The sequence below is a fragment of the Solanum lycopersicum genome, chromosome 11, assembly GCF_036512215.1.
Source record: "Solanum lycopersicum chromosome 11, SLM_r2.1".
NCBI lineage: Eukaryota > Viridiplantae > Streptophyta > Magnoliopsida > Solanales > Solanaceae > Solanum > Solanum lycopersicum.
The window spans coordinates 37,586,963-37,601,509 of record NC_090810.1 but is presented as its reverse complement, the minus strand read 5'-3'; the positions used below and the strand labels follow the sequence as shown (position 1 = coordinate 37,601,509).

At 36.1% G+C, this 14,547-nt stretch overlaps 1 protein-coding gene across 3 annotated transcripts in view; it reads right to left on the bottom strand.

Annotated features, from left to right (window-relative positions):
• Nucleotides 1–14,547, bottom strand: part of LOC101246209 (eIF-2-alpha kinase GCN2) — a 65,785-nt gene that overhangs the window by 19,901 nt on the left and 31,337 nt on the right. For all 3 annotated transcript variants that reach the window (XM_010314791.4, XM_010314790.4, XM_026028105.2), the window contains exons 13-22: nt 14,346–14,515; nt 9,820–10,004; nt 8,782–8,927; nt 8,442–8,691; nt 3,751–4,033; nt 3,526–3,628; nt 2,939–3,019; nt 2,786–2,842; nt 2,332–2,463; nt 2,155–2,238 (exon numbers count right to left, since the gene is read on the bottom strand). In XM_010314791.4, coding sequence (XP_010313093.2) covers nt 2,155–2,238; nt 2,332–2,463; nt 2,786–2,842; nt 2,939–3,019; nt 3,526–3,628; nt 3,751–4,033; nt 8,442–8,691; nt 8,782–8,927; nt 9,820–10,004; nt 14,346–14,515 — 1,491 coding nt within the window. The remainder of the gene's footprint in view (nt 1–2,154; nt 2,239–2,331; nt 2,464–2,785; nt 2,843–2,938; nt 3,020–3,525; nt 3,629–3,750; nt 4,034–8,441; nt 8,692–8,781; nt 8,928–9,819; nt 10,005–14,345; nt 14,516–14,547) is intronic.

The window sequence follows — 14,547 nt, the reverse complement described above, 5'->3', positions numbered from 1 at the left end:
CACCATGTTGATAATCTCATACAATGAACCTGCTTACTTTACTTATAGTTTCAAGTGTTGTTCATTGTGATTGTGCATCTTGTTTGTGATTGTTGGTTTGCTCGGGTACCAAGCGAGTACAAGAATACTAACGGTTGGCTCGGATACCACGCCTAATATGAATACCTACATTTGTTAGCTCGGGTACAGTGTTGGTACACTAACAAATTGTGTGGGGGTTCCATGAGAGCACAAAATTTACATGTTGGTTCCATGAGTGAACGGAGTTTACCTTTTCATAACGTGATCAATGCATGTTCGTCCATGAGTAGCTAGGATTGTGTTTAAATGTTGGGGTGGTTCTTGCATAGACCGGAATTGCATGTTAAACACTATAGATGATGTCTTAAGGATCCCTGAGTGGTCCGAGTACTTGAAAGGTGACTTGGGCTCAAGTATGGGTTTGTGTTTGATCATGTGAGGCCCGTGAAAGTTAATTCTAGGTGAGGACCGCGAGTCTAGGCTATGTTATGCTTGTGATTATAATTGTAGGTTATTTATTTTCCTAAATTGTGGTTGCTAGGTTAGGCTGATAATCGAGGGTCTAGTGCATATTTTAAATGTTGGGACTGGATATGGTCGTTTAGTGTTTAGAATGCATCTGATAAGGGGGATTTGCTCAATGTGGTTTGCTAAAAAGTCTTGCATGTCGTTAACTAGAATGGGTCAAAGGTCAGGGTGTTGGCATGAGAACTTGAGGGAGATTAATAGGTTGGTTAACATAGTTGGTCATGGTCCTGGTTCAGGAAATCTCTATGTGATAAAAGGGTTAGGTTATGATATGATATGAGGATGGCATATTATGTAAGCTTGGGAAGCCTTAGGGTGGCATAAAGGTAGGCTAGGGAAGCCTTAGAGTGGCCTAGTGGTGCCATGGTGGAGTTGGTAGCAGAAGTAGGTGAGATGACTTGAGATAGAATGTACGAGTTCCAAGAAATGTTATCGTATTAAGAATGGTAAATGGGTGGCTCAGGGTTGCAGTTAAATATAAGTTTCATGTTTCATGATCATTTGCATTATATAATGTGGTAAGTTCGGGTCAACCGATGATGCCTACCAATACATCTTTATACTATAATACAACTCTTGTTATGCCACTTGACATAGTTTGGTTGTAGGGTTCAATGATGTTTCGTAGGTGAAGACGAAGATCTCCATCAATTTCTACTCTTCCTTTCTTATGGGAGAGTTGTCTTATTTCTTTCATAAATTGTACTCTTTAGAAGCTCTTGTACCTGTTTAGACTAGTTCCTTAGGGGATGGATCTGTGTATTTTCTTTACAAAGGTATTTTAATTTGACGAATTGTGAGTATTTCAATATATATAAATAGGTTGTTTAGATTATGTTTTATTTATTTTTCCGTATGCCATGATCATTTTGAGGGTTGAGGGTTCTCCTATCTAGGTGTTATAGTAGGTGCTTGCACGGCCCAATAGGTAAGGTTGTGACAATTAATAATGTTGTCAAAGACGTGCTTAAGCCCTAAATGAAGGATCAACGCGTGTTGAGTGCATCGCCTCACTTGATGTGCGCTTCACTATTGTCATCAAGGTTCTAAAGCATACTTTATCCTAGCCAATAAGGATCATCTGAAGAGACAACACTAAACAATTTATATTACACTATCGTATTTTCTTTCAACTTCATTGTTCATATATTTATTCTTGCTTATAATTATTAGTCTTGCACCAAACATATATATTTGTATTTATTCTCCCTTTGTGTCTTTAATCATGAAAGAACGCTTTACTTGCGCTTTGCTCGTAAAGATGAACCGGAGAGCTTTTTTGCACTTTTTGCTCTTGATAATAATAATGTATCTTTAGGGTTCTTTATATCTACTTAATGTATAAAAAAGAATGTCTTTTACTATAGGTCCTCAACCCAGCTCATAAGAGCAGGCTGATTCTTTCTTAGGACCAAGCACCTAAAAATATGTTGAGGGTAGGTGGGCGAAAGACAGACCCAATGTCTTTATGTACTACAAACCATGTTAAGTTATATAGTTCCAATTTTAACCGAAGCAACAAGAATTCCAGCATCGTATAAAAAAACAGTGCTCTATGACAAAATTAACCACTTGTAAGTTCACATTAAGAAACTTAACTCAGACCTGTCGAAGTTGTCGCCTGATGACCACCCATTTCGTCTTTCTTTCAGAAGATTGAGGGCGCAAAGAACCCAAAAGGGAAAGAAGCTTCAAAATGGGAACAAGAGATCAATACATGCTCCAAAGTGAGTTCAGAGACACAATAAGCTAGGCCACTCGACATGGCATTTCGATCGATACCTCTGCAACTTTTTGTCTGTGCTCTGGTCTGATTCCGGCCCAAGTCCAAATTGCATCCAAAAGATCCGCATGATTCAAATGAATATCACATGATTCAGATTGAAAGTAATGAAGGATAATGTCCATCGTGGCCTGTGATTAAAAGGAAACTAAGTAGAATACTGAATGTACTTGTATTACAATGCTAGCTAGAATGAAGTGCAAGACAAGGGCAGATCAGGGAAAGAAGGGTCTTAGTGACAAAGCATTAACTCATTAAGTGACTCAACATAGTAATGTCAACCATGAAAAATGTAGGAAATATCTTTACACCATCTCTGGTTAGGAAATTGGGATTCTTTGTCATCAGAAAAAATGAATCTTCTGAGACTTTGGAAATGAATGAGTATGGAGAAATTGGTCATTTTTCACAAGATTGAGACTAACAACACAAATGCTAAGATGAGTGTCTTACCTTAATTATCTCTGCTTCAGTTAGAGCCGTTTCCCCTCCAATAATATCAAAATCCCCCTACAGGTAAGTTAATAACTAACTATAAAATTTATGAGCTAAAATATCATCATTTTTCTTTTCAGTCAAAGGAAACTGCTGAACGAAGTTAAAAACCTGCAGATACCGGTTTGGGGGTGAATGACCAATTGCTCTCCTGTATACGTATGCTATTTCGTAGCGTTTAAAGAATGATCTCTGAGGAGGATGAATATTTAAAATGTCAGTAGATGCTTAACTTTAACCACAAAAGATATTCTAAAAATTTCCATGATTCTTTATAAATTTGAATGTCCAATATGAACAAGATGATGGAAACTATAAAAGTTTCATATCAGAAAGATGAACTCCCTCCATCAGAAACTGAGGTTTTTTCACTTGGCACCGGTATGACGATAAGAGTTCAAGATCTGTACCACTTATTGTTAACCAAGGGAACATGTAGGGCATATTAATAACTTTCACTTATTCAAAGAATAACTAAATAAATAACTGTGTAAGTGTACCAACAATAACTAAACCTTGATCCCGACTAGATGATTTCACCTATATGTCTACTTCGCTTCCAAAAGTATGAGACTTCATGAAAAAGAGAGGAAAGAAAGAAAATGCTCCAATTATAAGAGAACCGAACATAAGCAAGAGAAATTATAAATATGGAATACAATTAAATCATGAAATCTGTCAATGAGCTGATGACGTACCCGATTGGCAATGATCCATTTCACTAAAGGCAGTCGAAGTTCATGGCAAAGCTCAACCATGTCTCCTCCATGAGTCAAAAGCTTAACAGAGTTCCTTTCTCGACTGAACCAGCAGAGAGAAATAGAGAAAGAGAGAAACAAATGTCAACCCAAAAAATTAAAAATATAAAAAAGAAGGGTAAAATTATACCAAGTTAATGAGCAGGAAAACAGTGAAATGGACACCTATTTGGCACTGGACATTCACCCAGCATTCGCACGGGTATAATCTCTAAACGCTTTGCACAATGTCGTCTGAAGACTGCTGTCGCAATTTCGATGACATGATCACGACTCTCAGTCTGAATATCAGTCAACAGAATAGACGAGGTATCCCTTCTAGCCACCTTCGAACTTTCAAGATTTGTGTTATGGCCTTTCGTGTTTAAAGTGTGTTCACTGAAAACAGCATTTACAATTTTATCATAAACACCAGTGTCATCTGAAGTGTGAATTGTCCTAAGAATATCTGCAAGTACAGGAAAAGAAATTTATGCAAAGAAGAAAGCAACACTGCTGAACAAAATAGAGTTTAACCTAGTTCATGGTCTATACAGAAACAATTATGGGTCACACATCGATGAAAAAGAAGAGAGTGAAAGCTGGAAATATGGGAAACCTAGACTTCATCCAAGTATATGATCCACTCGTAATACTAACACCATTTATACCTTTTGAAGTTATCATCGTCTATCATCACCCATTTATGCCTTTGTAGTTTGTATCATCTTTGTCCTCTGTTTCCATTCCCATCAATAAAATCACTTTTCGAGAAAAGACGAGATATCTTTGTCATACAAGTAAAGAGCGATTCATTTTTAAAGGGAACACTGATATTGGATGATGATAAAATAGAATCATGGGTCGCGAACAATGATTTTATTTAGGATGAATAATCCATCCCTAAATCTACTGGTGAACCACTTTCTCATCCTAGATGGTGGGAGATTATGACGGATGAGATGTTTGATTGACATGCGAGTGATACTTGGGAGCTTATTTCAATTCTTTCACGTAAATCTATTGTCAGTTGTTGTTGGGTTTATGCAGTCAAAGTTTGTCCGAATGGTTAAGTTGATAGGCTTAAGGCTCAACTTGATGCCAAGGACTAAACTCAGATATCCAGGCTTGATGACAGTGATACTTTCTCTCCCGTGGCTAAAATGGCATATGTCTATCTTTTTCTATACATAGGCCTCTTTATCAGTTGGATATTGAGAATGTTTATCTCCACAGTCACCTTGGAAATGAAGTTAATATGGAGCAACCACCGAGTTTGGCTGCTTAGGAAAAGTCAATGAGCCTTTTCAGTAGACTGTGTAGGGCACTCTATGTTCTGAAACAGTATCCTCGAGCCTGGTTTGGGAAGTTCAGTACAATAATTTGGGAGTTGACATGACTCCTTTTGATGCTGATCACTCAATGTTTTATTAGCTTTCTGCTCCAAATTTGTATATTTATTTGGTGGTCTATGTCGACGATATTGTTATCACTGACAATAATCAGGATGGTATCACTAATTTGAAGCAACATCGCTTTCAACACTTCAAGACTAGAGATCTCAGCTGACTGACTATTTTGTCCAAATCAGGCATTGTTATTTCAAAACGAAAGTATGTCTTAAGACATATTTCTTGAGGAAACATGAATGACGGGATATAGATCCATTGACACTTCTATGGATCCAAAGGCTAAACACTTACAAGGACAGGAGAGTCAAGATATAAGAAGCCGGTAGGTAAGTTGAATTGACATTTCTTTTCCCATGAGTGTTGTAAAGCAATTTATAGATTCTCCCTGAAATAGTAAAAGGGATGCAGTTGTCCACATTCTATGACATATAAAGTGAGCTGCACGAAAAGGGACTTTACGGGGATCAAGGTCATGAGCAGATCGTTGGATATACAGACATTGATTGGGCAAGATCACCTTCTGATAAATCTTCTACATCTCGATATTGTGTCTTAGAGGCAAATTGATGTCATGGAAGAATAAGAAACAAATGGGGTTGCTCGATCTAGCGGGAAAATAGAATATCCAACAATGGTTAGCAACGAGCTAGTCTCGGTCAAATAGTTGTTCAGAGAATTGAATTTGATACAAACGGAAAGATGGAACTTATGTGTAATAATCAAGAAGCCTTTCATATTGCGTCAAATCCGGCATTTCATGAGAGGATAAAGATTAAAATAAGCTTCTTTTTCTCCAAATTTGACCAGTGAATTGAATAGTGATCAAGTTTTTCATTTCATAACGTAAAATTCTGGTTCTAACCTTTAAACCTTTCAAGGTACATTATTGCATGTAAATGAAATGTGAACAAAAAATACTCTTAGGAGATACTATTTAAAAATTGTGATGTCAAATGATCATCTAACAAATATTTCCGTCATGTTCCTCAGTGGTCCTCATTTTAGTTACATCGTTAACAAGCTTGGTAAATATGACTTATATGGACCGACTTCAGGGTGTGTTAGTATATTAATGTATATAGTGTAAGATATGAAAAATGATTATGTATAGAGTGTCCCTCATGGAAAAGGATTACTATGTATTGTGTAGAATATAACTACAAATAGGGTTCAGTGAAATGATGTAGATACACATCTTAATAACATTTTTCCCGTGTCTTTACTCCTCACAGTGTATATGGTATGTGCTAATCCTTGTGCAGATGGGAGGAGTGGAGTGAAAAAGTTAAAGAAAATTGAAAATTTGAAACTAAGTGAAAAAATGGCAATGCATGATAGAAATTCTGAGGTGACACTGATGTGTCATCTGCATCAGCACGTTTCAGAAACATGCAATGTTCAAGAAGTTTAAGAAAGTAGTTTTGGCATCTGAATGTAACCCAGTGGGGAACCAGAATGACAAAACGATACAAATAGACGTGTCTATTATTCAAATATATAAAACTGTCCACAAAGTGTAACTGGTCATGCATTATCCTAATAGCTTTACAGGCCAAATCTCAAACAAAATGAATAGCAGAACACACATAGAGATACACAATAATGAATAGGACTTGTGTTCCCCTTCTCATGTTCATGTGTTATTTAAGCAATGTAAAAATACAACATCACCCATTTTTTAGCTCAATGTGCTTAAGACCATCTCCGACCTCCCTCTATTTCTTTCTATATTTTGGAGAGTAAAATAGACAATGCCCTCTCCAATTATACTCTACTTTGCACTCTACTCTCTATTTATAGAGGGGTGAATAGTAGTTCTCCAAATTTAGAGAACTACTATTCATGCTCTTTATTTCACTTTTTTGATTATTTTATAATTATTTCTATTATATAATATTCGTAATTAACATATTACAAATCATATAAGACCATTAATCAAATCCTTAATATTCATAAATTATTTTTTAATTTTATATAACATTTTAAAAAATATATTATTCAATATATACTACTTTCATATCGAAATAATAATATTTCAATTTTGTTTAATTTTCATCACACAAAATATATAATTTAAAATTATAACTCCCTCCGTCCCATTTTATATGAGTAGTTTTAAGAAAAAGAAATGAAGACTTTTGAAGCTAGTAGTCAAAATAAGTTACAAATATTTGTGTAGCTGTAAATCACTTCATTATGAGTAAAATGGGCATTGTAAAGTTAGATTGTTACTTTATATAGGAATGTGTCATTCTTTTGGGATCGACTAAAAAGGAAAGTAAGTCATATAAATGGGATAGAGGGAGTATTATTTTCTACTATGAAGAATGCACAAAATTCAAATGATATAAGATGAAATTTTAATTTAAAAAAAGGGATAATGCACAAGTACCCCCTCAACCTATGCCCGAAATCCCAGAGACACACTTATACTATACGAAGGTCCTATTACCCCCTTGAACTTATTTTATAAGTAATTTTCTACCCCTTTTAGCCTACGTGGCACTGGTTTGGAAAAAAAAGTCAATCATCATTGGACCCACAAGATAGTGCCACGTAGGCCGAAAAGGGGTAAAAAATTATTAATAAAATAAGTTCAGGGGGGTAATAGGACCTTAGTATAGTATAAGTGTGTCTCTGAGATTTCGGACATAGGTTGAGGGGGTACTTGGGCATTATCCCTTAAAAAAACAATACACAACATAATAATTAAGGAAAAATGCTCATTTTGAACTCCGTAATGCATTATTAGAGCATTTGTGGGAGCAACGTAATAATTTTGAATGTTGAGTATTTATACAATGTTTATGTCATTAATGATATGTATAATTTATAATTTTTGCTTGCAATTTGTGCTATTTAGAATAAAATATAATTTTATATTAAATAAAAATTTTGAAAAGAATAAAACTTTATACTACATGCCGATTATATAGGGTGATTATTTGAAGGAAAAAAAAGAAAAGATTTATATTATGAAATAAGAAAATAAAAGTGAATACAAATAATAATATAATATCGATGAGAATGAAGAAGATTCCTTTTTAGAGAGTGAAATAGAGAATTGGGTTGGAGTTGATTGTCTTGATCTCTGTATTCGGAGAGTAAATAGAGAATAGGGTTGGAGATATCCCAAGTCTCTCAAAAATTAGATATTTCTTGTCTTCCAAAACTCTCGTCGTCTTCACACCTACTTTACGGACAATCTCCAATCATTTCTTTTGTTATCACTCCATAGATCAGTGTGCTTAGAAAAAGCAAGCTGGGGGATACACTCTACAAAAGAGCATTTTTTGAGTTTTGCTTATTTGATGCCAATTAAATATGCAACAACGAACAACCATAGCATAATTCCTCTGTTGCTTTGCTTTATCTAATTTCAGATGTCAACAGTGAACTTATCTACTTAGAAAGAAGTCATAAGGAAGGACATAAGAGTCAAAGAAAGCTATATCAACTACTTACTATCCAGCATCTCATACTCCATTCGAGGAGGAAAGGCATTTTGAAGAAGTTCGTCAGCTGATGGACGATCTGATGGACTTGGAGACATTAAGCGCCTTAACAAGGATGCCTGCTCTGGAAATTCAGCAGCCCATGCAGGAGGAACCTCTCCTTTTTGTTTTAAATCAGAAAGAACGATATGTCGCTCCATTGCAGTGTCAAAAGGATGCCACAACTCAAAGAAAACAACTCCTAAACTGTACATATCAGCCTGCGGACTATGGAGTCAGAAGCAAACTAGTATCCAAGTAGGCTTTTTGTTAAGATCAAGCAAAACTTGCTCAAAGTAAAAAATGCTGACCTTTTCATTAATCTTTGGCCACATTTGCTCTATTTCAGGTGCAGTATAGAAATATGTACCAATTTGGCCAGTGCCATCAACAGAAACTCCTATCATCTCGGAAGCATCCACATCCTGGTCCAGCTGCTCTAGTTTCAAAAATTTGGCTGAAATTTCAAAGAGTAAATACACCATCTGTTTCAATTCAGATTCCTGCAACCAGGCAAAATAGGACAACCGGGAATACAAAATAGTTGTAGGACACTAGAGAAAATCGCAGAAACTGTAGATTGGTTGAACAGGGTAAAAGTTGTTGGTTCATTCAGTAAATACTCCAGAATATAAATTAATACAGTAAAGACATGGTCAATTTGTCTTACATGATGAACATAAAAGACACCCTACAAACAAGGGAAAAGATACCAGGACAGTGTAGGAAATTTCATTCCATGTCCAAACATGGATTTTTGAAATAGTGGAAAAGTTAGTGGTATCTCTCAGTTATCAAAAGTAGTTTTATGTACAATGATAATCTCAAGTGAGATTCAGTATTAAGTGCAAAACTCGCATGCCTTATATTCTGAACAAATTTCAGATTTTCCTCTTGGGATCTGAGAATAAGTAACCAAAATCAAAGATGGACACTCTCCACATTACTAACATGTCATATTTGCATATAAGGTTCTAGCAGAGCTTTTGGCTACTTCAGATTGGACAGTAAGAGTTTCACAAGGGAATATATTATTTCGAAGTCAATCATAGATGTAATTGTAAGAGTACTTTCACAGAAATGATATGATTGTAAGAATACTATCTGGTACCAATATGACGTGATAACACATTATACTATTTGTTGCTTGGCGATAAAAATATATCCACTTAATTTTTGTATCAATCTCTGATTCTAATGAAAAGATTTAGGTCATTCCTTTTGCTTCTTGATTAAAGAACAAAGCTGCTCGAACATCGCCGTATAAATCATGAAGCAAAAGATAAATACCTCGGTGAAGCCAAAAAAGAAATACTTTTACAAGTAAAGAAAATGAACCAAATGCTTACCAAGACCAAAATCCCCGATTTTAATGTCGTTGCGAGCATCAAAAAATATATTATTAGGTGTCAAGTCCCGATGAATTATGCCTTGTCCATGGATATGTGTCAAGCCTTCTACGATTTGTCGGAACAAATGCCATGCAAGTTCCTTGTCTAAATGACTATATGATTCAAACATTTGACGGAGAGTCCTTCAAAAACATAAATGAAGTCAGTTACTTCTAGCTGTGAAGAAAAGAATGACAGAAAGAGGAGAGAGAAAAATGTAGAGTGATGGTTAATTCCTCTGTTTAGTAAGGAGAAAAGAAGGGAGAAAGAGAACGGTGGAATTCTATGATTCAAAACATCTAACTGGAGTACTGGACACCAGGCAATCTAAAAATAGATTTGGGCTCGTGGGTAATGGGTAACCAAATTTCAAATTTGTTTCGGGGTTTGATTGACTTAAATTAGGGTTGTCTTTGACTTTGATTGAGTCTTAAGTTATGGAATTGAGTTCAATAGTATTTCTTATACCATTGAGTATTCTGTTTTTTTAAGAAAGTTGACAGTAGTATTGTAAAATCACCAGTGATTTGGCTTGGGACTTCCATCTTGGAGGTCTCAAGTTCGAAACCCCCTGCCAGCGAAAGCAATGGCTTTGCCTTCTGGGTTGAGCTCGTGGCACCGGACTTGCCTAGGCTTGCGAGCTATTGCATAGGAGCAAGGGTTTTATCCTGTGCACACCCAAAGGGTAGCGCAGTGTTTTGGACGGCGAGAGGCGACAAAAGGCGACAAGGGCCTGCCTCACCATGTCTCGCCGCTCGCCTTTTTGAATTGAGGCGCCAATTAATACCAAAAATTAAAAATATTTAATTGCACATATAATATTCAAAATTTCAATAGCAATTATATATATTACAAATACTATAATAATTACTATAGAAAGAATTTTTTTTTTCAAAAAAATAATGGACAGCAGTCACAAACTCACAGCACAGTGAAAACAGAAGGCATTTTACAGTAATGTGGGATTAAACAGAGATTGAAGAAAATATTGGACAAAAGAGTAGTGAAGAAAACTTGAAGAAAACAGAACTGAAAGTCTGAAACGAAAATTGAAGAAGAACAGAAAAAAAGAGGTATACCTCAGGTCTTCAGTAGCAGCAACTCGAAGATGATGGAGACCAGGAGAAGAGATCGCGAGAGGAAGAGAGTCGCGAGGGGAAACGAGTCGGGGAGAAGAGTCTGCTGCTTTGAAAATATTAAAAAAAGCCCTAATATTGTTAAGTCAAATATTTTTTAAAAAAAATAAAAAAGGCGCCGCCTTTTCTAGCGCCATTAGGTCGCCATGGGCCGCCTTTTACATACAGCCTCGCCTAAGTGGGGAATGGCGAGGAGGCCTCGCCTCGCCTCGCCTCTAGCCAAAGGCGATGAGGCGTTCGCCATTCACACCACTGGGGTAGCGGTTGCGGGTTTCCTTGTCATAAAAAAAATAGATCTTCAGCGCAACAATATTTGCATTTCAGAAAGCAAAACAAAAGTGATCCTTAATCTTCTTACAAGGATTCGATAATATCTAGTAAAGATTCTGCTACTTCCGTGATTTCTTCTTTACACCAAAACTAAAACAAAAGAAACAATTACCATGAGCCTAGCAATGATACAACGTTTCGCCTCATTGTATATGTTATTGTAAAGTTTAAAGCTTAAGTTTTAGGAATCTTCCTATAGCTATCACATTGACCAATGGTTTGACATATTAATTTAAGTAATTGAATATTAGGTGTACTATATTATATGAATATCATTAGATTTATGAACTTTGGAGAAATTAAGACTTAACTTTAGAAAAATATAAGAGTTGATATGTTAATTGACATCAAGATTAAGAACTTGGTTATAGTAATATGGGTGTTGTTAGTTTTGAAATCTTATTGTGATTATTTATTTGAATAGTGCATTGATTTAAAAGCACAACAAAAAGGGAAGGCTAAAGTTTAGAATCATTTGATTATTTGAGGCAAGTGAATTTCTCAACTCTTGTTAAGTGTATAGGATTCGATAATGTCTAGTAAAGATTCTGCTACTACTTTCTTCAAAACATCTTGAGTTCCTTCCCTTCCAAATTGTCCACCAAATACATGCAGGTACAGCTTCTCATCATACTTTCTGCTTCACAGTTTCTCCCATGTTCTTCCAACCAGATAGCAATTCTCCAGTGTCTTTGGGATAAGCCATATGATCCCTTTCATACCTAAGAACAATTTCTACAGTTGATCTGTTACTTCGCAGTGTAAAACTAAATGGTTGGTGTCCTCTGCATCCTTTCCACAAAGGTAACATTTTGAGCAAAGTTGCAAACCTTCTTCCTCAAGTAGTCAAGTTATCTTGAGTTAGATATGCATCTTTAACCATCAGCCACGAGAATCAATCGATGTTGTATGGTATTTTGACCTTCTAAATGTGCTTCCAAGACCAGATGATTTGTTGTCCAGTGTCACTTAGAACTATGATGTTAATCATTGCATGATGATTGGAAGGAGAATATAGAGGATCCAATCATCATATAATGACTACTTGTTAATCATTAATGATGATTGGATGAAGTAAAGATCGCAAAAGTAACAAGTTTCAGCCAAATGACGTAAGGATTGAAAATTAAAAGAGAAACACTGAGGCGATGTGCACGTTTGGCACAAGAAAGGTGCCAGTTGCCTGAACCAGGGAAAAACCGTAAACCCAATATGCACGCTTGAAGCAGGCATAGGGCCAATGTAAGGATTTTTTGGAGTAAAATGCATGCAATGTCGAGGCGAAGCGCCAAGATAGGCCAGCAAGTCTGGAAATGTCATTTATTTTGCACGACCCGGGGCTCCTCCAATTCGATTTTGGATTGACTTAGGACATGTCATACACCTATACATACACTCTAAACACAAGCTCTGAGAAACTTTTGATGCTGGGAGAGCAAGGAACAGTTGTGGAGCTTCATCGTTCATAATTGTTTCCGTCAAACTAGTTATTTTATGTTTCCTTGGATGAATTTTCGTATTGCTACCATGTCTATGTGGAGCTAAACTTCACATTCAGGGTTGTGATTCTTTCATGATCATTGTTATTAAGATTGATTAGTTGATTAATTTATCGTAATTGAGTTAATTTTTTCTCTCTTCATCAATTATTTGATCACCAATTGAACACTATCCATGGCTCATCTGAACTTGAGAGCACAATAAGAGTGCATAAAGTTTGTTCATGAACATACTCATCGGGGAATTGTTTGGAGCTTGAGGATAGAATATACACTTTAGCCTTGCTTATTTAAATGCAGAGACTTGAATGTGTTCTACTATTTTTGACGACCATGGAAATATAGGCATTAGAGTAGTTTGAACAGACTTCTACACGATTCAGAAGATACTCATAAGTTAATAATAACATGCTGGAACAACCTCTTTCTCAAATATTCAATGGAACATGGTTGTTATCCAATAATACTGGCGGATACAATTATCATTATGAAGTCAAGATTGAGAATGAAAGATGTGAGTAACTAGTTTGAGTTTGCTAGGCTCATTATTGATAACTTTTTGGAGGTGGCCAGCATAGCCCTTAATGCTAATTACCACGTACGGGTGTGTGTTAGAGAGAGCATACTTTTATTATTTAATTGTATTATCAAATGCCCTCTCACGTGCGGGTGTAATTCTTTTTCATGAGCCACGCATGTGGAAACTCTTTTCGAAATAGGTGACGGTGAGATTCGATCTCAAGACCTTTGCATTCTCTGATACCAAGTCGAAGTGTGTGACCATCTCAGCTAAAAGCTTAAGCTGTTAGAGAGAGCCCACTTATTATTTAATTGTATTATCAACAGTAACCTAAGAGGAACAATGAACAGGGGAGAATGGGAGCAGAGTCGGTTCTTAGCAGAATCTGACAATTCTCTGCCTTTCAGTTGTAACTTTTATTTCTTTCCCAGATTTGTTTGGAGCATTTGTCCATTCTCTGGCTTCAAGATGTAACTTATTTCAATTTTCCCAGGTTTGTTGTGATACTACGAGCATGACCCCTGTGAGACCAATTTTATCTTCTTTATGAAAAATAGATTTCTAGAGGTTGCACGTACTATAGGCACAATAAGGCAGAGCTTAGCTAAAATGAGGAAGTGACTTGCTCTATTCAAGAAACAATAACAATCCCAGAGAAAGGATATGAAAAGGCAGGAGATATAATTAAATCCTGCTAATGGAAGACAAGCAACACCATCTAAGTAAAAGAAAATAAGAGAAGGCGATGAGTACCGGAAGATTAGATGAAAATTCAAAAGAAAAACAAATGATTTGAAGGATCGAGGAAGATTATGAAGTAAAAACAGTACGTGTAGGCTCTCCCAGTTTTTTCACAGTTTAACTCGGGTAGGCTCTCGATTCTCATCCCTTTAACTTTTTTTGGGTGATTTTGATATAAGTGGACCTTTTCCTTTTGAAAAGAAAGGAAGTGGGGAGGGGATGCAGATAATCTAATAGATAAGAAAGGAAAGAAAGAACCTTGGGCAGTATTCCATTTGGATATATAGGTAAGTCGACTCAAGCTTATTGTCCTGTCCAAGATGGTCCGACACACTCCTATCCACATAGGAGAAACTAGAGCTTACTATTGTTCTGGAACCGCAGCTGGAATCATCACAGGAGACAGTGATGCCTGTTTCAAACCATGCCTGAAATGTTTGAGTAATAGATCATTTAAACA